Source organism: Hylobates moloch, unplaced genomic scaffold (assembly GCF_009828535.3).
Source record: "Hylobates moloch isolate HMO894 unplaced genomic scaffold, HMol_V3 SCAFFOLD_1, whole genome shotgun sequence".
NCBI classification, from domain to species: domain Eukaryota; kingdom Metazoa; phylum Chordata; class Mammalia; order Primates; family Hylobatidae; genus Hylobates; species Hylobates moloch.
The window spans coordinates 10433159-10458963 of NW_026652276.1; the positions used below are offsets into that span (position 1 = coordinate 10433159).

The 25805-nt window shown below is 43.2% G+C and overlaps 1 protein-coding gene across 6 annotated transcripts in view; it reads right to left on the minus strand.

The window, feature by feature from the left end:
- ARMC9 (armadillo repeat containing 9) overlaps positions 1-25805 on the minus strand; it is a 168847-nt gene that overhangs the window by 41930 nt on the left and 101112 nt on the right. Inside the window, exon 20 of one of the 6 annotated variants that reach the window (XM_058437401.1) lies at positions 19206-19350. The exons of the other annotated variants lie outside the window; for them this stretch is intronic. Within the exon in view, the coding sequence (XP_058293384.1) occupies positions 19324-19350 (27 nt within the window). The 3' untranslated portion in view covers positions 19206-19323. Of the gene's footprint in view, positions 1-19205; positions 19351-25805 lie in introns of those variants that run through there. 6 annotated transcript variants of the gene reach the window in all.

The following is a 25805-nucleotide window of genomic DNA, read 5'->3' on the forward strand; positions in this document are numbered from 1 at the left end:
CAAGAATAAATGCCTCATTAGGTTGGGTCTTAAATACCATTGTTGGGGGAATTTGACTAAAATTACTGGTCTTTATGTACTAGAGCAGAATGCATCAGATTACTAATGTTAGAGCTCAGTGATAACTGATTACTTCAAGAAATTAAGAATGCCTCATAAAAAAGGCGCTTGAGCTGAGATGAATTTAGATGTCCTAATGCGAAGCTTCCCCATGGCAGCTTGGTGACCTTATGACATTACAAGATGCTTAACTGGAAGCTTTCGATACATAATACTCCAGACAAACCAGATTCTAAGCAACTGGCCTGAAAACAAAACTAAGTGTGACCACTAAATGCATTTGAAAACTCAGATTCTTACAGATAGAATGCAGAGCAGAAGGTGTTCAGGTGGTTTTACACATGACAAGTGAAAGTATCCAGTGTGCTTTCCACTTGAAATAATTATAAGACTTCTATAAGTAGTTTAAATTTGAGACACCTTCTCAGAACGCTGAATTGTAAATCTCACTCTTTGTGAAAATAAGGGAAAAACACTCCACATGGGAGAGCGAGGGTGGACTGAGGTGACCAGGCTGGGCAGCGTGAGGCGCTGACTTCCCCAGTGGAATGGGCCCTGGCCACGTGTGCAGCTTTCCTCCCGAGCGCGCGCCCAGGACTGCAGATGGAAGCAGGTCCGGGATCCTTGAGGGCTCACCGTGACGCGGAAAAGTCTCCCTCTACATTCACTTCCCCATTCACAAAAATGCAGCCCAGGGTGTGACAGTTGGTTTCACAACCAGACCAGTTCATTAAATAACGATATGACAGAAACTAAAGAACCCGAACAACTTTTACTCCCCTAATTCTCCCAGTCTCTTGCTTTTGCCGCTCAATTTACTTGCTTAAACTTTTTCTGTACTCTAAGCCAAAACAGCAAGAAATGTGGAGATGACGGCAAAGTTGCCCTAGGAAAAGCAGGGCTTATCGAAATATTTAATACACCCAATAAGAGAAGACCTGGAGGCTCAGCGGGACAGGAAGTGAAAGACAGCAGAAAGCTTCCATGAGGTTAGAGGGAGAGGGACCCAGTATCACAGCAGCACCACAGACACTGCGCTTCACATGGAGAAGGAAGAGGGTAACCGAAATCAGGGCCCTTCCAAACAGAGGATCCTATGAGCGTGCTCAGGACACAAGGGGCAAAGGGGAACAAAAGACCTAGGGACCAAGGCAGGGTATGTCCCCGCCCCAAGCTGGAGCGAGTGAGGATGGGCTAGTTCAGGAGAAACCACCACTCCAGGACTGTACACACCCCTGACCCAGTGAAGGGATTTTCTTACATGTCAGCAGGAATGCCATAAAGAAAAAAAAAACTATTATTCAATATAATGTCTATGTTCTGAAATACTGTTTAGATGAATCTTAAAGTTCTCACAGAAAAAACCTCAGGAAAAACTCCCAGGCTGCTGCTACCCAAAGTGTGGCCTGGGAGCAGCCTCCTCCCACCCCTCCTTTCCCCACTGGGGGTGCTCTACTTCTCCACCAGCTGCTTTCCATCCCCGCTCCATCCCGGCCAGCCCTGGCCTTGGCTCTCTCTAATTCTGGCCAGGCAACACACGAGGAACCTCCATTCCAGCAGACTTCGGCTTGCCTCTAGACTAGTCAGGCCAGTCTGCCTCTAGACCGCAAGGGCGGTGTTAAAAACAGCTGACAGGCATTGAGTCTGCCTGGCACCTGACATGGATTGTTTCATTTGATCCTCAGAAGCACCTGATGAAAAGGGTATTAATATTCTCGCTTTACAGATGAGAACACTGGGGCTTGGTGAGGTTCACCAGCTTGCCCAAAGCCACACACAGCTGGTAAGTTGTCGGGCAGGACTCAAACACAGGGAGTTAGCTACTGGACCCTTTCTTGGTGTTCAGATTCTGCCAGTCACTGACTCGACATTCAGCAAGTATTAACCATGCATCTGTCATTTTCACGGGTCTCTGGCAGGTATAAGAGAGGATTCCATGCTTGACCCCACCTGTTCCCTGTTGCCTTGGACTTGGAATAAGGACAGGAAGAGCATGCTGATCAAATGCACACATGACACAAGACAAGGATGTGATCCAATACCTCAGTGAGCTGTAACCACCAGTTCACCTGCCAATAAGACACCTAGCAGGGATCAAGACAGGTCCCAGCCTTGGCTTTAATGCCACCCCCTGCCACTGCCTTTTCTGGATTAGGCTTATTCTATATAGCTCCAGAAGAAAGACCAGCGAGTGGACACTATATGGAAAAAAAGGAAGGAAAGGACCCTATCATTTTTTTTTTTTTTGTCCATGGGGGCCACAGATGAACTCGCTGTTCACATCTCTGTCATGATTATTTATCCCTATTTTTACAGATGAAAAAACACAAATATAAATAAAAATATAAAGGTAGACAGGGTCTTAATGAGTGAGGCTTTGAATACTACCGTTAGCAACTTGAGATTGTACCAAGTGATGGGGAGCAAGAAAGCGTTTTAAAAGGCATCATGTGAATGTGCAAATGGGTCAGCCCTTTGGGGAGCAATTTGGCAGGATTTAGTAAAGATGAGACCCTCATCCCCCTGCATCAGCAATTCAACATCTAGGTGTGAGCTGCAGAGAAGCACTCAAGGGCGTATAAGGACACGAGGATGAGGAAGCTGTTTGCTGCACTGTGAAAAACACAGGAAAAGAAGGAGAAACACACAGGGGCTTATTCTGACAATGAAATACTACATACAGCAGCTAAGTGGGTGAACTGGGTATTGGGATGAGTAAACCTCTAACACATAATGTTGAATGAAAAAAGTAAGCCAGTAAACAATTCAGGTAATACTAGCCACTTACATAAAATTAAAAACCATCACAGGGCCTATTATGAAAGTACAGAATCATCTGTGGAATTTATATACCAACTTCAAGATAGTGGTTGATTCTGGGGAGAGAAGGAGGGGAGGGAGATGAAGGGATACAGCCACAGCTGTCTGTTATATTATTTTCTGTTCTTTCTGAAAAGTTTAAAATGTTCCCTAATTTAAAAATTAAGTGATCATGTCACCGTGTGGTCTAAGCTCTGCTTTAAGAAGATGGTCTGGTGGCCACATGCAGGACAAGCTGTGAGGGCCAGAGACCGAAGGCTGGGAAGTTAGTACAGAGAGGGGTATGAGGCTTAAGCCAGGATGTGGAGCAGAAAGGAAATGAAGGGGGAGATGAAAGTGACTTCCAGAACGATGAGCCACAGTGTGTAGACACCATCTGGAAGATGACAGCAAAGTGTAAGGGAGAGGAAGAGTCCCCAGTCACTTAGCAGTTTAAGGAGCATGGGCGCCTGGGGCCGCCAGGTGATTTATGAGCCTCAGGTGTTTGTTATGCCCACATCTGGGTTAGAACCCCTTACTAGTGCCTAGCACGGGGGTGAGATGCTGGGCTGAGCACTGCTCAGGTTCGTGGCAGTTAGTTTTAGCCCATTTAGAGAAACTAACGCTTGTACATGGCAGAATCAGGACCCGAACAGGGCTCCTGATCCTAGGATGGGGGACACTTGGCTGAGCCCAACGGCCACTTCCACCTGGATGTTCATGAGCTCTACAAGGCTACCTGGTCCCAGCACCTTTGGGCTCAGTTCAAGTCCGAGGAATAGCCCAGCCCAGTCAATGACTTACTGACCTCACTCAGGCAGTTTTATTTCTCACTGTAAATTAGTAAACTAGCACTTTGATCACTTAAAAATGAAAGAGGATTTCACCGTGGTCTCGATCCCCTGACCTCGTGATCCGCCCGCCTCGGCCTCCCAAAGTGCTGGGATTACAAGCGTGAGCCACCGCGCCCGGCCAACTAAAAATACAAAAAATTAGCCGGGCGTGGTGGCAGGCGCCTGTAGTCCCAGCTACTTGGAGAGGCTGAGGCAGGAGAATGGCGTGAACCCGGGAGGCGGAGCTTGCAGTGAGCCGAGATCGCGCCACTGCACTCCAGCCTGGGCGACAGAGCGAGACTCCGTCTCAAAAAAAAAAAAAAAAAAAAATGAAAGAGGAGTGATAATGTCACTCCTCATTAACACCTTCTAACAGCTTCCCTCCTCTCTCAGGATAGAAGCCAAGGTCCTTCCCCAGGCCCTAGGTGATCTGACCTCATATCCAACTCCCTCCCCGCTTCTTCCTGTTCCCGGAAGGCCCCCAATATGCTTCTGCCTCAGGACCTTGCCACTTGCTCTTCCCTCTGCCCCACTGCTCTTCAAAGCACTCATGGTCACCTGGCTATGATCTCTGCTTATTTGTTGAAGGCTTGCTTTCTCCAAATAGGATGTCTACTTTGCTTTTACCGCTATATCCCTAGGACCTAACGACTTCTGGCCCTAGGGATATACTCCTGTTCTAGGAACAGGAGTAAGTCAGGCAATTCCTCTCTACAGTTATCAAGTGCAAAATGTGACACGTTTACTAAAAATAATCATTCCAGGACACTGGAAAATGACCAATGGCAGGCAACACCTTGAGCAGTACTTGCTCAGTGGGGAAGTGCTAGGGCACTGGGTAAGAACGGTGTGTTCATGGCCTTCCTGCCTGGAGGCATTCCCATCTGTAGGCAGTGACACCCCAGGGCCTGGAGGTGTGAACATGGTAGAGGGCAAGTGGCAGGCACAGCTGCTAGAAATGGAAGGGGGACAGCTGGAAGCAAGAGAGCTACAGAGGCTAAGAGATGTTACAATCTCCACACATCTCTGACTGCTAAACTACAGGTACATGCAGAAAACCCAAGGAACCCAGAAGAAACTAACAGTGTGGGAAAACTTGCAGATAATTTTTTGTGCTTGCAAATGTATTCCTCAATCCACACACAGCTCAAGCAGCAGAAGGTGGAAACCTTACTGGCTTCAGGCATCTGAGCACAATTTCCATCCCAATCAACGGTTAAATTATGCAGGGGAGACCCCTGGGACTGCAGAAAATGATAGAGACACTCGTGGCTGCATTCTACAGGGGAGACACATTTCTCAGTTTAAGAGCAGGCAAGTTAACTGCTTACCAAACAAATGAAAGCAACAGCCCTCAGGAGAGCAAAACATAATCTAGAATCACGACAACACGTTATCTATAATGTCTGGTTGTCAACCAAATGCATTACTAGATACAGCAGAAACAAAGTGTGACCTGTCCTTGGGGAAAAAATAGATAAGAGAAACTAACTTGGAGTGGGCCCAGATGTTAGATTTAGTAGAAAAAGACTTCAAAGCAGCTATTATAAATATGCTCAAAGAATTAAAGGAAAATGTGCTCAGAAGTTTTTAAAAAAATACTGAAAATCAGTGAAAAACAGGAAATGTCAACAGAAAAATAGACACTATAAAAAGGAACCAAATGGGAATTTTAGAGCTGAAAAGTACAATAACTGAAATGAAGAATTCAATAGATGAGCTCAACAGCAGATAAAAAAGGGTAAAAGAATCAGTTAACTGGAAGGACGATCAAGAGAAAGTATCCAGCTCAAAGAAGAGAACAAACACTGGATAAAAATGAAGAAAGCCTCAGAAATCTGTTAGACAATATCAGCATTCTAACATATGTGCAACTGGATTTTCAGGAGGGGAGGAAAGGGGCAGAAAAAAACACAAGTAAATAATGGTGTATAACTACTCAAATCTGATTAAAAAAAAAAAAAAACCCAAACAAACACACAAAAAAACACTGTAACTTATAGATCCAAGAAGTTCCAGGCCTGGTGCAGTGGCTCATACCTGTAATCCTAGCACTTTGGGAGGCCAAGGCGGGCAGATTGCCTGAGGTCAGGAGTTCGAGACCAGTCTGGCCAGCATGGTGAAACCCCGTCTCAACTAAAAATATAAAAATCAGCCGGTCATGTTGGCAGGTGCCTGCAATCCCAGCTACTCAGGAAGCTGAGGCAGGAGAATCGCTTGAACTCAGGAGGTTGCAGTGAGCCACGATCACGCCATTGAGCTCCAGCCTGGGCGACAGAATGAGACTCCGTCTCAAAAAAAAAAAAAAGTTCCATGAACCCTAAAAAAGATTAACACAGAAAAACCCACACCTAGGTACATCATAGACAAATTGCTAAGAACCAATGAAAAAAATATTCAAAAGTAAGGGGAAAACAACCGATTACATACAGGGGAGCAACGATAAAATATGCAATTAACAGCTGGCTTCTTATCAGAAACAATGGGGCTCGGCGCAGTTTGAGACCAGCCTGGCCAACATGGTGAAACCCCATCTCTACCAAAAATACAAAAGTCAGCCAGGTGTGGTGGTGCATGCCTGTAATCCCAGGTACTCAGGAGGCTGAGGCATGAGAATTGCTTGAACCTGGGAGGCAGAGGTTGCAGTGAGCCAAGGTCAAGCCACTGCACTCCAGCTTGGGTAACACAGTGAGACTCTGTCACAAACAAACAAACAAACAAACAAAACAAAACAATGGAAGCCAGAAGACAAAAGAATGACATATTAAAAGTGCCGGGGAAAAAATACCTGTTGACTAAGAATTCTTTTTTTTTCTTTCTTTTTTTTTTTGAGATGGAGTCTTGCTCTGTCACCCAGGCTGGAGTGCAGTGGTATGATCTCGGCTCATTGCAACCTCTGCCTCAATTCAAGCAATTCTCCTGGGTTCAAGCAATTCTCCCACCTCAGCCTCCCAAGTAGCTGGGACTACAGGCATGTGCCACCACGCTTGGCTAATTTTTTATATTTTTAGTAGAGATGGGGTTTCACCCTGTTGGCCAGGCTGGTCTTGAACTCCTGACCTCAGGTGATCCACCTGCCTCGGCCTCCCAAGGTGCTGGGATTACAGGCATGAGCCACTGTGCCCTGCCAACTAAGAATTCTATATGCAGTGAAACTATGCTTCAAAAATGAAGGTGTTTTGACCAGATCAAGTAGCAATTAAAAAAAAAGAAGGTGAACTAAAGAAAATTCCAGATTAAAAAAAAAAATAGAATTTGTTGTTAAGAGACCAGCATTACAGAGCACTGGAAATGGTAAATATGTAGGTGGAGATACACACACACATGCACACACACACACACACACACACACGTTCCTTCTTTAAATGATATACGACTATTTATAGCACCTGGTTGATAATAAATATAAATGTAGCAAATATGGCAACAAGAGCACAAAAGAGGAACAGAAATCGAGCCATACTGATGCAAAGTTCTTCTATTTTACCAGTAATAAATCAGTATTAACTCAAAGTAGTTTGTGATAAGTGAAAAATGCATACTGAATCCCTAGAACCAACTTAAAAACAAAAAGGCAAATATGGCTAAAAAGTTAGAGTTATTAAAATGGTATACTAAAAAATATTTGCTTAATACAAAGGGCAGCAGTACATATATTACTTAATACAAAAGAAGGCAGGAAAGACAGAGTAACAAAGAGATAAATAGAACACTGATAGCAAATGGCAGAATTAAACCCAACCGTATCAATTATTACATTAAATATGAATATTAAACAATTTTGAAAAAGAAAACAAAGTTGAAGAACTCATATTTTGAAACCTACTATAAAGCTATAGTAATTAACATCATGTGGTACTAGCATAGAGCTAGACAAACGAATCAAGTGAACAAAACTGAGAGTCCAGAAATAAATTCTTATATTTGTGGTCAATTTATTTATTTATTTATTTATGAGACGGAGCCTCGCTCTGTCGCCCAGGCTGGAGGGCAGTGGAGCAATCTCGGCTCACTGTAACCTCTGCCTGCAGGGTTCAAGCAGCTCTCCTGCCTCAGCCTCCTGAGTAGCTGGGACTACAGATGCACACCACCACGCCTGGCTAATTTTTTTGTATTTTTAGTAGAGATGGGGTTTCACCATGCTGGCCAGGCTGGTCTTGAACTCTTGACTTCGTGATCTGCCCACCTTGGCCTCCCAAAGTGCCGGGATTACAAGCATGAGCTACTGCGCCCAACTTTTTTTTTTTTTTTTTCGAGATAGAGTCTTGCTCTGTCACTCAGGCTAGAGTGCAGTGGCATGATCTTGGCTTACTGCAACTTCTGCCTCCCAGGTTCAAGTGATTCTCCTGCCTCAGCCTCCCAAGTAACTGGGACTACAAGCATGCACCACCACACCCGGCTAATTTTTGTATGCTTAACAGAGATGGGGTTTCACCATATTGGTCAGGCTGGTCTTGAACTCCTGACCTCATGATCCGCCTGCCTCGGCCTCCCAAAGTGCTGGGATTATGGCCACCGCACCTGGCCAATTTATTTTTTACAAAGATGCCATTTGACAAAGCAATGCAATGGGTTGAATAATAGTCTTTTCAACAAATGATACTAGGGCAACTGGATATTCATATGCAGAAGGATGAATTTAGATCTTTATCTCACATCACGCACAAAAATTAACTAAAAATGGTTCTATACCTAAACATAGGAGTTAAAACAATAAAGCCCCTTAGAAGGAAACATAAGAGAAAATCTTTGCAATGTTGGCCTAGGCCAATGGTTTCCAACTAGGAGTAATTTTGCCTCCTAGGGGACATTTAGCAATGTCTAGAAACATTTTTGGTTGTGACAACTGGGAAGAGGGGTGGATTAATACCAGCATCTAATGGGCAGAGGCCATGGATGCTACTAAACACCCAATAACGCATAGCACAGCACCCCCAACAAAGAATTATCTGGCCCAAAATGTCAGTAGTGCCAAGGTTGAGAAAGTCTGGGTTGGGCAAAAAGTTCTTAGATACAACAACAAAAGCATAGACCATAAATGAAAAAATGAAAAAGATAAACTAGACCTCATCAAAATAAAAAACTTTTACAAATCAAAAGACACTATTAGGAAAATGACCTGGTGCAGTGGCTCACGCCTATAATCCCAGCACTTTGGGAGGCCGAGGGGGGTGGATCAGCTGAGGTCGGATCAGCTGAGGTCGGGAGTTCGAGACCAGCCTGACCAACATGGTGAAACAAAAAAAAAAAAAAAAAAAGAAAAGATGGCCAGTGTGGTGGCTCATGCCTGTAATCCCAGTACTTTGGGAGGCCAAGGTGGGAAGATCACTCGAGCCCAGAAGTTTAAGACCACCCTGGGCAACACAGTAGGATCCCGTCCTACCAAAAAAAAAAAAAAAAAAAAATTAGGCAGAAGTGGTGGTACACACCTGCAGTTCCAGCTGCTCAAGGAGGCTGAGGTGGTAGGATCCCTTGAGCCCAGGTGGAGGTTGCAGTGGCCATGATTGCACCACTGCACTCCAGCCTGGGTGACAAGAATGATGCCCTGTCTCAAACAAACAAAAAAAGAAAATGAAAACACTAGCCACATGCATACGATATAAAATGTCCAGAAAAGGCAAATATCTAGAGACAGAAGCAGATTAATGGTTACCTGGGGTTTGCGGGGGTGGGGGACCCAGGCAAGGGTTGACTACAAATGTGTACAAGGGAGCTTTGCGGGGTGATGAAAATGTTTTAAAATTGAATTGTGGTGATGGTAGCACAACTCTATAAATCTACTAAAATTCATGGAATTACACATTTACTTAAAACAGATGAATTTTATGGTATATAAATTATATCCTCAATAAAACTGTCAAAAATATGAGCACACTAAATAAATACTCCAATCAAAGGCAGATTGTCAGACTGGATTAAAAAAGCAAAAGCCAGCTATATCTTGTCTACAAGAGAAGTACTTTATATTAACAGACACGAATAGGTTGAAAGTAAAAGAATAAAACATGTCATGCAAACAGCAAGCATGAGAGGGGTGAAGTGGCTATATCAATATCGGACAGACCAAATATTCTAGAGACATTATTAGAGACAAAGGACATTTCATGGTGATAAAGGGTCAACACTGTTGGACGATAGAATTACAAACATATATGCTTAAAGCAAACAAATTCCACAATAGATGAACCCAAAACTGACAGAATTGAAAGGGAAAATAGGCAAGTTCACAATTTAGCTGGAGATTTCTATACTCCTCTCTTAGTAACTGGTAGAATGAGTAGACAGAAAAAACCACTAAGGATATAGAATAGACCTGGGCATATAACAGGTGCTTGATACATATTTGTTAAATACATGAATTCTAGCCAAGTCAGTTTTTACAACATTCTCAGAGCTTGATCCACTCGGGTGAACTAGGAGGAAACAAAAAAAGCAAGCCTGAACCGAATGTATACTAGACACCCAAGGCACTCTGTTCAGGATAATATACAGATTAGTTCATTGAGTTCTTACCATACTACTTTTTTGTTGTTAGAAAAAGAATGGTAACGTTTCTGAAATTAAGAACTGAGGATAGAGCGTGGTTAAGGCCAGGGTACTATAAGACTGAAATAGCCAGCTGGCTTTTCCCACCTAGTAAGGTCCAACATAAATGTCAGTTTTGATCACCAAAACTCTAACTTCAGTTGGAAAAAAAATCTTAGATTTTGGAAAAAAAAAAAAAAAAAAAGTGTGTGAAACTGTAAAAGGCTGTTTTGCACACAAAGACTATTTTCAAATGGTTTGTTCGGAGAAGAGTCTCCCTGTCGCAGACTGTTTAACAGCCACAAACTCCTGCCATCCTGGCAAGGACATCCTTTTGCTATGTGGCTTTGCCACTCGTCCCATGCAGGGAAGGGTCTATTTTTCTAATCCTTTGAGTCTGGGCTGGCCTTGTGACTTTGACAGTAGAATTTGGCAGAAATGAGGCCCTGAGAATTCTGGAGCCTCAGCCTCAAGAGGACTGGAAGCTTCCAACTTCAACCTGTTGGAACTCAGAGATGCCCAGTTCCAGCTCACTGGAGGAGTGAAGCCACGTGGCGGAGAACTGAGGCACACTGCACTGGCAGCCTGCACCAACTGCCAAAGCACCTCGAACCTTCCGGCCCAGCTGACAGCCAGCTGAACACAGCCACATGAGTAAGTCCAGGTGAAACCAGCAGAGGACCTGCCAAGCCAACCCACAGAATTGGGAGGAAAATATTATTGTTTTTTAAGCCGCTAAGATTTGGGGTAGTTTTTTGGGGGTTAGCAGACATAACATTGATTAAATGAGCCAGACACATGAGTATATTATACTGAATAACTCCATTTATATAAATTTCAAGAAGAGGGCAAGAACTTGAGGGGGTGGGTGGTGTCTGAATTACATAGGTATATGCACTTTGTGAAAATTCTCCAGGCTGGGATTGGGTGAATCTGCCTTCTTACATTACTCTGAAGGGATTCTCTGCGGAAAGGAACCATCAGAACCCCTGCACAATATCCTTTTTTTTTTTTTGAGATGGAGTCTTACTTTGTTGCCCAGGCTAGAGTGTAGTGGCACGATCTCGGCTCACTGCAACCTCCACCTCCCGGATTCAAGCGATTCTCACACCTCAGCCTCCAGAGTAGCTGAGATTACAGGCGCATGTCACCACACCTGGCTAATTTTTGTATTTTTAGTAGAGACGGTGTTTCACCATGTTGGCCAGGCTGGTCTTGAACTCCTGACCTCAAGTGATCCGCCTGCCTTGGCCTCCCAAAGTGCTGGGATTATAGGCGTGAGCAACTGGGCCCAGCAGAACCCCTGCACAGTGTTCTATACGGGGCACATGCTCAGTCAGCAAATACCTACCCCACCACTGGTATGTGCCAAGTGCTGTGCCAGGTAGTGAGGAGCCTCTGGAGAACCACACTGATACGGCCCTGTCCCAGCAGCACTTACAATTCACTAACACAGAATAAAAGGCAGTGTGAATAGCAGCAAAAGAAAAAAAAAAATGACTCCACCAGGAAAGAGGATATGAAAATAAATGTCAGAAAGTAGCACACAGCCGGCTGCAAAGTGAGCTGCATAACAAATTCTCTGCAGTGTCCCTCCCCACACAGCAACATTAATTTTCACTATGCTTCTGTCTTTTTCTATTTTTATTTTTATTTTTTTGAGACATGGTCTCGCTCTGTCACCCAGGCTGGGGCGCAGTGGCGCAAATTTCAGCTCTCTGCAGTCTCAACCTCTTGGGCTCAAGCGATCTTTCCATCTCAGCCTCCCGAGTAGCTGGGACTACAGTTACGCACCAGCACACTTGGCTAATTTTTAAATTTTTTCTAGAGATGAGGTCTTACCATGTTGCCCAGGCTGGTCTCAAACTCCTGGGCTCAAGCGATCCTCCCACCTCAGCCTCGCAAAGTGCTGGGATTACAAGCATGAGTCACTGTGCCTGGCCTGCTTTTCTGTCTTTCTATTTTAAGTGAACTTACTCTGCTTTTCCCCTTAAAGATTGGACTGCCCCTAGCAGCAGATCACAGCTTAACCTTTTTTTTTTAATCTTTTGAGACGGAGTTTCGCTCTTGTTGCCCAGGCAGGAGTGCAATGGCACAATCTCGGCTCACTGGAACCTCCGTTCCCCCCTACCCCAGGTTCAAGCGATTCTCCTGCCTCAGCCTCCCAAGTAGCTGGGATTACAGGTGTGCACCACCGCACCTGGCTAATTTTTGTATTTTTAGTCGAGATGGGGTTTCTCCATGTTGGTCAGGCTGGTCGCGAACTCCTGACCTCAGGTGATCCGCCCACCTCGGCCTCCCAAAGTGCTGGGATTACAGGCGTGAGCCATTGCACCCAGCCCACAGCTTAACTTTACCTTTTTTTTTGAGATGGAGTTTCACTCTTGTTGCCCAGGCTGGAGTGCAATGGCGCGATCTCGGCTCACTGCAACCTCACCTCCCGGGTTCAAGCAATTCAATTCTCCTGCCTCAGCCTCCTGGGTAGCTGGGATTACAGGCATGCGCCACCACGCCCGGCTAATTTTGTAGTTTTAGTAGAGATGGGGTTTCTCCATGTTGGTCAGGCTGGTTGCGAACTGCTGACCTCAGGTGATCCGCCCACCTCAGCCTCCCAAAGTGCTGGGATTACAGGCATGAGCCACCACGCCCGGCCCCATAGCTTAACTTTAATACACCATGCCTAACAAATGCTTAATGAATGACTATCAGTTATGTAGTCCTCGTCATTCCACTAAACCCAGTATGGTGCATTGCTCATTTGCTCACGATTAATAGAAAATTGCTTCTATTTCTATGTTTTCTATAACAGACATGCTCCATATTTTACATAACATGGATGGCACACAGAATTTAGATAGAAAATGGCTCAATTTGAGTAAACAGACCCTGAGCTCTTAAAACCAAGCAGCAATACAAGCCGAGAACCTTGGTCAGGATAGTATAAGACTGAAATAATTAGTTGGCTTTTCCCACTTGCTAAGGTTCAGCATAAACATCAGTTTTGATCACTTAAACTCTAACTTCAATTGGAAAAAAATCTTAGATTTTGCAAAAAAAAAAAAAAAAAGTTGTAAAAAGTGGTATATGGCCTGTTGTCCTTCCAACTTCAGAATTTGAGACATCTATGCCCTAGATGCCTCGAATTCTGAAGTTGCAAGGAACAGCAGGCCATACACATTTTTTCTCCAGTCATATTTCTAGACCCAGATGCTAAGCATTTCATCTTTGAATACCAAGTGACAGTGATTTGATCAAATGGATAGAAACGTATTTATTTATTAAATAAATCTTGTAAAATGAAATAATGCAGAATGCATTTATCAAATAATGGAAAACTAGAAATATGCTTCACTACACAAAATGTACTATTATTCCCAAATTCCGTGATAACAGGAAAAACTCAAACACTGCTTTGGTAAAATTTTTAAAAAATCAGATAAGACAGAAAACCTTTTCTGCACCTGTTTCCAAGGCAACCGATGTTGGACAAATAGGGTTTATAAATGCCTAGGAATCATGAGGTGTCTACAAGCCCTCACCTTGTTTTGAGCCATCGGATGTCTATTTCCATAGAAACCAGAGTGGAAATGAGGGCAGGAGCAATGAGTCAGCCTGCTGGGTGGTGCATCCCAGCCAGGGTCTGAGAGCACAGGAGCAGTGTTGCAGAAATAAACGAATTTAGAAGCTGAAAAGGTACCAGAAAAAAGCAAAAGCCTTAATTGGGAAACACTAGTTTCTTTATTGACTTGGTTAAATAATGGAAAGGTCCTGCAAGTAACACAGACATAAGACAGACGCTTCTTTACTCATTAGGTAACGGGGATTAGAAGCGTAGCCTGTGCCACGCCAAGCGAGCTGGCCACGATGGGTGACCCATCAGAGGTGACTGATTCATGGAGAGCAGCTAGCCTCTGGCTCTCTGGACATGCACCCGGAAGCAGCTTCAAGTGGGTCCACAATCTCACAGGTCACGTATGAAGGTGGCCGAAGAGAAAGGAGGCCCCAAACCTTCAACAGTATGTCTCTGCGTATGGAATGCAAGGTCACCTGGAGGAAAGCTGGTCAGGAACTGTCTGGTTCTATGCCCCATCATTTTCTGTTCTACCCACATCATCTTGTTGTGCCTCCTGACACGTGCAAAATCTAGTTTCGCCCTACACATGATCTGCTCCCACCCCCAGCCTGTGTTCCCCATATTGTTAATGGCATCACCATCCTCCCAGCTACCTAGGGTCCAAAGTTACCAGCCTTCGGTTGCTCATGTCATGCCCAACTCCTGCAGGTCCCACCTCCAGGAGCACCCTCTGCCATCAGCCAAGCTCAGCCCCACTCCCGCTGCAGCCTGCAGGCTCTCATGCCAGCCTGGGTTTAAATCTCTGTCCCACCAGCTACTGCCTTGGGACCCTAGACAAGTTTCTGAACCTCTCTGAACTTTGGTTTTCTTATCCATAAAATGGGGCTAAGAATAGCACACACCTGGCAGAAGCGTGAGGGGAATACACCGGAGAAAGCCAGGGAAGCTCTTGGCCCATGGCTGCACACGGAAGTGCTGGGAAAATACTGGCTGTGTTGTCACACTAAGCTCTTCGGGTCCCCAGTGAACTTGAACACTGATGCCAGAGTAGTCTTCTGAAGGCACGGCTCTGCTCACGTCTCTTGGGCTCACATATCTTCAGTGAGTGTCCACTCTTTACTGTCTGGCTCCAATTCACCCTTCCAGCTTTGTCTCCCACCCTTGCCCTCCACACTCCCTGAGCTGTAGCCAAAGTGAACCCCCCTTGGTTAGCATCAGGCCGGTGTCTTGGCTCCTGCTGCTCCTCAGCTGGGATGTCACCTGCTCTGCAATTTCAATCTGGAACCTATGCTTGAACATCTCTCTTATTTGCTAAGTTTCTTCCTTTAGTTTTAAATAAAAGTTCCTTTTGAAAGACTTCAGCTTCTGTCAATCGGGCTGAATAACAAGGGGAGCAATGTTAACGTTATGGCCAGATGCCTGGTGGCAATCAACTGTCCCTGCTCTGGAACCTGGTTGACAGCAATGATGGGATAAAGGAAGTGGGAAAACCAAGAAGGGGGGTTTGGGGCCATGTAAGGTCCCTGGAACTCCTTCAGGCCCAGAGTCCATTTCTGAGAGGAGAGGGAGATGAGACTAGAATATTCAGTGAGGCCAGGCTGTGGAGGTCTCATGTTTTAGCCAGGTCTTCCATTCCCTCTATGCTGATGCTTTGATGTCTGGAGCCTGCCTGGCCCTGGAGGGACTGCCCCTTCCAGAACTAGTCAGCTCTTAGCAATATTAAAACATTTGCCCCCAAGTGCGCTTTCCAAATACAAATCAACCAATCCAGAGCTCACACCCCAACCATCTCCTTTATCGGGCTCTCACACGCCTGGCCACTATCCACCTGCCCTAATCACCCCAGGGCTAGGTATCAGACAAGTAGGGAAAGCCCCTTTGCTCGAGAGCCCACTGAAATTCATCCAAATGAAACAATCCTCAGCATGCTTATGCCACCTCGCCTATACTTACCCCCTCTCTCGGCCTCTTGCTCCACCCCAGTGCTTCCTTGTGTGGCTCCCTGTGGTGTGGCACGCCCCTGCCTCTGGGGCACTGTGAGCAGCAAACTGTCTTTTCCATGGAGCAGAGCTGTTCCCAGGCAAAATCGAGATGGAGAGGGGAGAACACCAGGGCAAGGGAAAGGAAAATCAGGGGCACCTTGAGGTTTGCACTGGAGCCCTCTGGAGAGGCACTCTCAGAGGAACTCGATGATCCAGCCCTGAGCACCATCCTTGGACCAGACACCCTAGAGCTCCACATCCGTGCTAAGGCCACCTGTGGCTCTGGTCAAGAAGGGAAGGAAGAATAAGATTATAAAACTCTTGCTTTGTGTTAAGCTTCACTGTCTCTTCCCCTGTTGTTCAAGACTCACTGCCCAGATCCTCTGTGTGGATTATGAGTCCTGTGTTGTTTCTTATTGTCTCCTTGCCTGAGTTCTTTTTTTTTTTTCTCCTTGCCTGAGTTCTTAGGACTCACTTGGAACATCTTGTTACTCTTGACTGCTTGGACAATTAGCTTGTTCCTATCTTGTTTAGCCCATCTTCTTGAATTTAACTTCTTGCTCTCGAGATGTATACAAGTTCCATGCCCCGGTCTAGCTAGTTCTGATTGCACTTTGTTGGATCTGTCATGCCGTGTTTCATTACAATTCCATTACAGCACTAATGTGACCAACAGCCACATTTTTCTATTTCTTGTCTCAAATTCTAAGAAAAGTATTAATTTGGCCATTGTACTGTTCTAACTCTACCAATTAGCTTCTTCAAATGATTCACATTTGAATTTATTCACATTGGATTATTCTCCAAATGATTCTGGATATAAAAAAAAAGGTGGCAATGACTCAAGTCTTTATGTATCAGATATTTAAACTAGATTTGAAGCACAGTATAAAAAGGCCTCAAAACAATGGAGACATACTATGCTTATGGAATAAAACACTCAAATTGATTTATAGATTTAATGTAGTCCCAATCAAAATCCCAACTAGTGGCAAGAAGGAGGGAAGTAATAAGGGAGGGAAAGTTCTCTGACTCATGGAAGGGAGGAATCTATTCCAAAGAAACTGGATGAAACTGCCAATAAAAAATAAATATGATGAAAGCTGTCTTTCCCTCAGTTTTACAGATGTCAATAATTTACCTTATTGTAACTTATGTAACAGAATATATTTGACTATGTCAGTTAAGTTGGAGTGTAAATGTCAGTTAACTTGGAGTGCAATTTTGAGACCAACCATTTGGAGTTTAATGAAAAAGAATTTGACTATTTAAACAAGATGAGTTTGTTTAAATATTGATGAGTGATGAGTTTATTTAAATCGTGATGAGTTCTTTAAAAGTGAGAAATTGAACATTTGTTTTTTATCACTTTTCAAACTAGAAATTAAAAAGCCACTGCAGCTGTATGATGAGTAGACAGGAATCCGCTCTACTATTTTTTTCTGTAAATCTAAAATTATTCTCCCCCCACCACCCAAAATTTTAAAACACAGCCAGTAAAGGACCTTACAGGGTAGGTAAGTTATATTGCCTTCGCTAGAGAAGCACACACAATAGCCTTGTACAGCTGCCACTGCTGAATGCCTGCTGGATGGAAAGTTACAAAAGAAATCACAGTAGTGTCACTTTCCAATGAAACAATAGCCCGTCGAATTAAATATTAAGCTGCAAACGTGAATGCTGAGTTAATATCTCATCTGCAGAACTACACCTGGATTTGTTATTTTGCTTGTAATCTTCCAGTATCAACAGTCACTAATCACGAAGATCTCTTATGTAAATACTTGGCAACGACGCACAAGTAATACTGGCTGAAATATTTAGTGTTGGATGCTTTATTGACTTTCATGGTTTATCCTGGAACAAATGCATTGACATTTGCACTCATGATACAAAAGCAATGATGGGTAAAACCACTGGTGCCTTAGCACAAACCAAGGCAGCAATCTCAAACTCTAGTAGCAGTCACTATGTTTCACCATAGATAAATACGGGGATGATGACAGATGACAGATGACAGGTAGATAGAGTTTCATTTAAGGCTATCCTTGATGAAGTGGTAGGAATTAATTTTATTAACTCTCAACCCTTATGGCCCATCTTTTGGAATGTACAGGCAGATAAAGCAGTTCTGCTATACTAAAGCAGGATGGCTATCTTCAGGAATAGGACTTGTGAGATTAAGTTGCAAGCCACTTTTTTCAAGGAACACCTTGATGTATTTGATGTATTTTCATTTGAAAGAGTAACTGACAGACTATGGTTATTTAGTGCTTATACAGCAGATGTTTTCTCAAAAATTAATGAAGTGAGCCTGTCACTTTAAGGAAAACAACCAGTAGTATTTGTTAGCAATAATACAATTTAAACTTTCAAGAAAAAATGAGAATTTTGAGAAACCTACATCTGCCATTGTGAGCTCAATAGCTTCCCAATACCTAAAGGCTTTTCTGATGCTATTGGTGTTGATATTAACTAATACACAATTTCTGATGTTATATAATAAAATGTATCAACATTTGGGGCTGGGCGCAGTGGCTCACACCTGTAATCCCAGCACTTTGGGAGGACGAGGTGGGCAGATCACCTGAGGTCAGGAGTTCAAGACCAGCCTGGCCAACATAGTGAAGCCCTGTCTCTACTAAAAATACAAAAAATTAGCCAGGCGTGGTGGCACACGCCTGTAACCCCAGCTACTTGGGAGGCTGAGGCAAAAGAATCGCTTGAACCTAGGAGGCGGAGGTTGCAGTGGGCCAAGACATTGCACCATTGCACTCCAGCCTGGGTGACAGAGCAAGACTTCGTCTCAAACAAACAAAAAATTTGGAAAAACTGTAAAACTTCGTAAGCCAATATTTTCCAAATGATCAATGAATTATAATACAAAATCCTGCATGGGTAAAAGAGCTATTGAAAATATGAAACAGGCAGGATGCCAGTAGAAACTGGGAAGTATGAAAAGCAATATGATAATAATAATGATGATGATGATGATTATTATTATTGAGATGCAGTCTCTCTCTGTTGCCAGGCTGGAGTGCAATGGCGTGATCTCGGCTCACTGCAACCTCTGCCTCCTGGGCTCAAGCAATTCTCCCGCCTTTGCCTCCCGAGTAGCTGGGACTACAGGCGTGCGCCACCACACCCAGCTAACTTTTCTATTTTCAGTAGAGATGGGGTTTCACCATGTTGGCCAGGATGGTCTTGATCTCTTGACCTGGTGATCCGTCCACCTTGGCCTCCCAAAGTGCTGGGATTACAGGCGTGAGCCACCATGCCTGGCCATAATTATTTTTTTGAGACAGAGTCTCACTCTGTTGCCCAGTCTGGAGTGCAGTGGCGCAATCTCGGCTCACTGCAACCTCCACCTCCCAGGTTCAAGCAATTCTTATGCCTCAGCCTCTGAGTAGCTAGGATTACAAGCGTGCACCATCACACCCGGCTAATTTTTGTATTTTAGTAGAGATGGGGTTTCATCATGTTGGCCAGGCTGGTCTTGAACTCCTGGCCTCAGGTGATCCACCGGCCTTGGCCTCCCAAAATGCTGGGATTACAGGCATGAGCCACCGCACCTGGCCTGAAAGTCAATATAAATAAATACACCATATCAATAGTAGGAAAGGGAAAAAACCAAAGAATGATCATCTCATATGACGAAGAAAAAGCATTTAACAAAACCCAACACTCAGCAAACTAGGAACAGAGGGAAACTTTCTTAATCTTATAACGAGATCTATGACAAAATCCCAGCTAACATTGTACTAGATGGAGAAAGACTGAAAACGTTCACTGTAAGATCAGGAACAAGCAAAAGATGCCCGCTGTCTCCACTTCTATTTGGCATTGTACTAGAGGCTCTAGCCAGGGCAATTAGGCAAGGCAAGAAAATAAAGGATAGCTAGATTGAAAAGGAAGTAAAATGATCTCTATTCACAGATGACACACTCTTGTTATACAGAAAATCCTAAGGAATCCAAAACAAAACAAAACAACCGAAACAAACCCAAAACCCACAACAAACAAAAAACTCTTTGAGCTAATAAGTTCAGCAAGGTTGTAGGATACAAGTTCAATATTCTAAAATCAATTGTATTTCTATACATTAGCACATCTGATTGTTAGGGAACAATCAGAAAATCAAATTAACAAAATGCAAAATAGATCAACAAATTTTAATTAACAAGATAAAAATGATTATTTATTTATTTATTTATTTTTTTGAGACAGAGTCTCGCTCCGTCACCCAGGCTGGAGTGCAGTGGCGTGATCTTGGCTCACTGCAATCTCCACATCCCGGGTTCAAGTGATTCTCCCACCTCAGCCTCCAGAGTAGCTGAGATTACAGGCACACACCACGATGCCCAGCTAATTTTTGTATTTTTGGTAGAGATGGGGTTTCACCGTGTTGGCCAGGCTGGTCTCAAAACTCCTGAACTCAGGTGATCCGCCCACCTGGGGCTCCGAAAGTGCTGAGATTATAGGCGTGTGCCACTGCACCCAGCCAATAAAAATGATATTTAAAATTGGTTTCTAATTCCACATTGCAACTAACTTTTAATAAACTATTACCTGTCTGGTTTTAAAGTAATACTGAGCAAAAATATCTCTCTGAAAAGTCTTTGAAAATACTTCACCCCTTTCCAACTACACAGGTGTGTGAGGCTAGATTTTCTTTATGTCCTTCAATCAAAACAACATATGACAACAGATACAGCCCAGATCAAATTGTGTTTTTCTGATCCAGACATTAAAGAGATTGGCAAAAAAAAACAAAAACAAAAACCCACAATGCTACACTTTTTAATAAAATTTTGTTTTGAAAAATAATTCTTTTTCATAAGAATATCTTATTTATATTAATGTAATGGATTTATTATTGCCATTTTAAGTTATTTAATATTTTAATATTTAACATTTTATCATATTTAAGTTCTCATTTAAAAAATTTTGATAGACAAAATACTCATTAACTCTTCAGAATCTTCAGTAATTTTTAAGAATGTAAATGGGTCTTGAAACCGAAAATTGGAGAATGGTTACTTCAAACCTTATATAAACGTATATGTTTTTCTTTCCTACATATAACATATTTAATAACTAAAACTTACATGAAAAAATTAAAATCTTAAAAGAAAACCTAGGAGACTACATGTAAAATTTAGGGTTAGGGAAGACCTTAACCAAGACAGGAAACCCAGGAGCTATAAAAGAAAAGCCAATATATTTAACTTTTTTTTTTTTTTTTGAGACAGAGTCTTGCTCTGCCAGGCTGGAGTGCAGTGGCATGATGTTGGCTCACTGCAACCTCCACCTCCCGGGTTCAAATGATTCTTGCGCCTCAGACTACCGAGTAGCTCAGATTACAGGTGCGCACCACCACGCCCAGCTGATTTTTGTATTTTTAGTAGAAACAGGGTTTCATCATGTTGGCCAGGGTGGTCTTGAACTCCTGGCCTCAGGTGATGTGCCTGCTTTGGCCTCTCAAATTGCTGGGATTCAGGCGTGAGCCACCACATCCCGCCTCAATCTTTAACTTAAAAAATTTTTTAAAAAAGATTTGTAGCAAAAGACATTCAAAAAAATATATCTTTAAAACATTTGTAATGATGGTGAAAAGGGTTTGGAAAGAAGCGCAACTGAAAAAAACAGAAAGGATATGAAATTGGAAATGTACAATGTAGCAAATCCAAATCCAGATTGGCAAAAACATTAAAAAAATATAGAGTAACAGCACCTATTGCTAGTGGAGATGGAGGGAAGAGGCTCCTTCATGTTCTCCTAGTGAAATCTGAATTATTAACAGCCTTCGAAAAGAGCAATCTGGAAAAATCTATTATAAAAAAATACTTTTTCATCCAGCAGCAAAAGCCCATATAAATAAAAGCCCTGGTAAATAAGGATATTTTTACAAAGATTTTACTACAGCATTGTTTGAAATAGCAAAAAATCTAGAAAATTATACATTCATAGCATTAAAAAGTATCAACTTGCTACACTGCCTAACTCAGAAGGACTTTCAAGGAACATTAACAAGAGAAAAAGGCAACATGGTGTAGAAGTATGTGCATTTCTATCTCTGTGTTATCTCATTTTGAAAAACAAATACTGACAAAAGTATATATGGATCTGTGTATAGCACATACCTCCGTGTACTCTGCGTGTGCATCTTTTAAGTATGAAAGCACGTGCACACACTAGATCACTAACATGGGTTTCTGGGGGGGTTGATGTGAGTGCAGTGGAGAGGCAAAGGATAAAGCTTATGCTTGTGCTGTCTCCCTAGAGGATGCCACCCCTGCTGGCCACACCCTTCCCTTCCTCAACCCATCTCACTTCCTTTTCACTCCAGGCCAGCCATCTCCCAGTATTCCTGGAGTACTTGGAATTTCTGCAGCACTTCCTGTGTCTATCACCTTTATGAATCTGTAATCACATACTTATTTTCTGTTACTTGCTGTTTTGCATTCATGTATGTCTCACAAGAAGGCAATATAGGGCAGTGGTTAGGAGCATGGACCACTGAGTCAGACCACCTGGATTTGAATCCCAGCCCCATCAGTTACTTATTAGCTGTGTGAACTTGGCAAGTGACCTATTTCTCTCTGTCTCCTCATCTGTGAAACGTGAATAAAAATAGCACCTACCACAGGGCTGCTAAGAAGAGGAGATGACTGAACACCCATAAGGCGCCTAGAACAGTGCCTGGCACCCGGCACTGCCAACAGGCGGGAGCTGCTGTTGTCAGAATCACTGTGATCTTCCCTATCTGGGCTGGAAACTCTTGGAGGTATTTTAAACCACAGATACTCTTTTAGATTTCTTTTGCATCCCTTCCCCATTAGTTCCTACAATAGTGTTATTTCGAGGCCCTCAAATATTTGTTGAGTAAATATATGAGCAACTCTTAGATTTGAGCACTTTGTATAGAAGGAAATTGCTGAGCATACGATTGTCACTTACATGGCAACCAGCAAGTCAATGTCCACAGCTGACCTCACCTGGCACTTAAACCTATTTTGTCAAGAGGGGAAAATATTTGTCTTAAAATCAGTCTTCTAGCACAGAAAGGCCTTGCATTTCTACTTAAGGAAGCCATACAAGGAAACTGGCTGTGATATATAGTTAGGAAACCTGAGTCACTGGGGGTGAGAACAATGGAACCAGGCTCCTAAGCTTAGTGATTTACCATCAGCCCTTTTGTAACATATTACGTCTGTTTCATATAAAATAAATGCATCAGGTAACACATTTCTCCAAAGTGCTAAATGAGATGCATTTGAACCCTTAAATAACAGCTGTCATTGTCCATTCCCTGGGGTGTATTGTCCAAGCAGATCCAATGATGGTTTTGTTTCTCTGGAGGTTTAAATGGGTCTGGGGCTTTGTGGGCCAAGAAAGTATAAGTGATTTAGAAAACAATGAAAACACCCATCTTTTCGTTGCCATCCTGTAGACTCTTCCTGCCTTGAATGTTCAAGCTCTCCCTCTCTGCTGGAGCTATTCCATCAGCATTTTAACATGCTCAGGTTTCTCTCATCTTAAAACAAACAAAAATGCCCCCTTCAGCCCCTATTGCTCTTCTGTGCACAGCCAGACTGGGCGAGGAGCAGCATACACTTCTTAAGCCATTTTCTCACTTCCCACCTGGTCCTCAATCCATTCATTTCGCTTTTGTTCCATCAATCCACAAAAATGCACAGCAACTGACTTCCACGCCACTAAACCCCGTGTCCTATTCTCACTTTTCTCTTGAGGAGCCTCAGGGCCTCTCTGCATTTCTCACCCAAACTTCCTTATTCCTACTCCCCCCTTGCAGTTTATAATGTCAGCAGAGAGGGTGTAAATGTCCACACCTTTCCGCTACATAGGCACATACATAATCCATAGCCATGTGTGTTTATACATTTGCTTTTTCTGAAATTATTGGTCAAATTAGTTTATGATTTCCTTTTTTTATTTGACATTATATCGTAGACAGTCTATAAATCAGAAGATGCATTTCTAGCTCTACCTTTTTTTTTTTTTAGTTTTAGTGTATAAATGTATGTATATTCAGACATAACTTTGTTAGGTTAGCACATTAGATCAAGTCATTATAAATTACAGAGAAAAACTAGACTTTGCATCGGGGGTTCTCTTGAGAGTTTCCAGTGGAGCAGGGATAGTAGTGGTGGAAGTTTTGAGTGCACAGATTTCAGCTCAATGTGATTTAGAGTGAGCATAGTTTATCCTGGTCTCAGGCCCCATCCCACTAGAGCCCCCCCCTTTTTTTTTTGAGATGGGGTCTTGCTTGGTTTCCTAGGCTGGAGTGCACTGGCAGGATCTTAGCTCACTGCAGCCTCCGCCTCCCAGGTTCAGGTGATTCTCATGCCTCAGCTTCCCCATAGCTGGGATTACAGGTGCACGCCACCATGAACCAGCTAATTTTTGTATTTTAGTAGAGATGGAGTTTCACCATGTGGGCCAGGCTGGTCTCAAGTGATCCGCCCACCTCGGCCTCCCAAAGGAGGTTATAACCTCACCTTGCTGAGATTGCAGGTGTGAGCCACCGTGCTTGGCCCCGTTAGAACCATTTTATCTTTAGGGTCGCTAAGCAGCTAACTGAAAACAGTGGTTTCATTTTTCTGTGTTTTGGGTCTAAATATTAAATGAAAGAACATTTACACTGCTAAGCAAGATAAGGTATGACTCCAACACCTTGCAAATAATTTTGCTGTCTCCTTCAGAGCTGTCACCTTGGGAAGTGATAACCACATTCCAACAACAGTGCTACTTCTCAAAGGATTCTTACAAATTTTCTTTTAGCCTAAGATCTGTCACTCTCTTTTTTCCCTCCAACTTTGAAAGACAGTTATAAATGTAATGCTAGCCTCCGGTGAAAGCTGAGTAAAATCCAGGCAAGACTGGCTGTGCCCGGACTGCCCCTGCTGACACTGGTGATGCGCAGTGAGGCTTACCTGGGAGAAGGAGCCCCCATCTGCTGCCCGGCGTTCATCACAAAGTCCCATTTGGCCCAAATGACAGATCTTTTCCTTATAATTTTCCAACTAAACCTCTTCTAGGAATCTTCTGAAAATTCTAGTTATCACAAGTATTTTCAAACATCAACCTCTTAAAAGAGTAGCAAAAGTCCAGAAAATTATAAGACTTCTGTATTTGTTCATTTATAGTAGACAATTGCTTTCAGAAGTAAATTTCCAGAAATTGAGTTCTCATCATTAACTAGAACAGTTGAACAAAATGAATTTTCCCTTATAAGATAAAAACAGGATTCATAGCAAAAACAAAGCAAAACGAAAAACCAAAGCAAACCGAAAAACCCATAGGGATGATACAAGAAGGGAAGAAAACAGATCTCAAGACGAACTTTTGGACACAATGAAAAAAAGCTGTTAAAAACAAATAATTAAACATTAAACTATCATTCAGAATGATATTGAACGGCCAGGCACAAAGGTGGTGACTCATTATAATCCAGAGAAGGCTGCCTGAGTCCGGGAACTGCCTAGGGGCTGGCAAACAATGGCCCACGTGTCAGGTGCCTGCTTTCCTACGCCCGCCAGCTAAGAATGATTTTTGTGTTTTTAAGTATTTGAAAAAATATTTAATGACATGCAAAAATTGTATGAAATTCAAATTTTTAGCGTCCATAAACAGTTTTACAGGAACACAGCCATGTTCAGCCACTTACGTACTGCTGACAGCCACTGTGTTACAATGGCAGAACTGACTGGTTGGAACAGAGACTGTGTGGCCTGCAAGCCCTAAAATGGTTCCTATCTTTTCCTTTACACGAAGTGTCTGCCGACTCCTGTTCTAAACCCAATTTTACCACCATCAAATCTCTATGTGAGCTCAAGCTGGTGTTTTTCCCTCTGGCTCCACTTTTGTAAACAAAGGGGCCTGGAGAAGATGATAGGGGCCAGGACCCCTATCTGGAGGTCAAGCTCTGCACTGCTGGACAAGGCAGGAAGAGCCAGCAGGAGCATGTGCCCGCTGATGCCACCTGCAGCTCATGAAGAAAATGGCAGG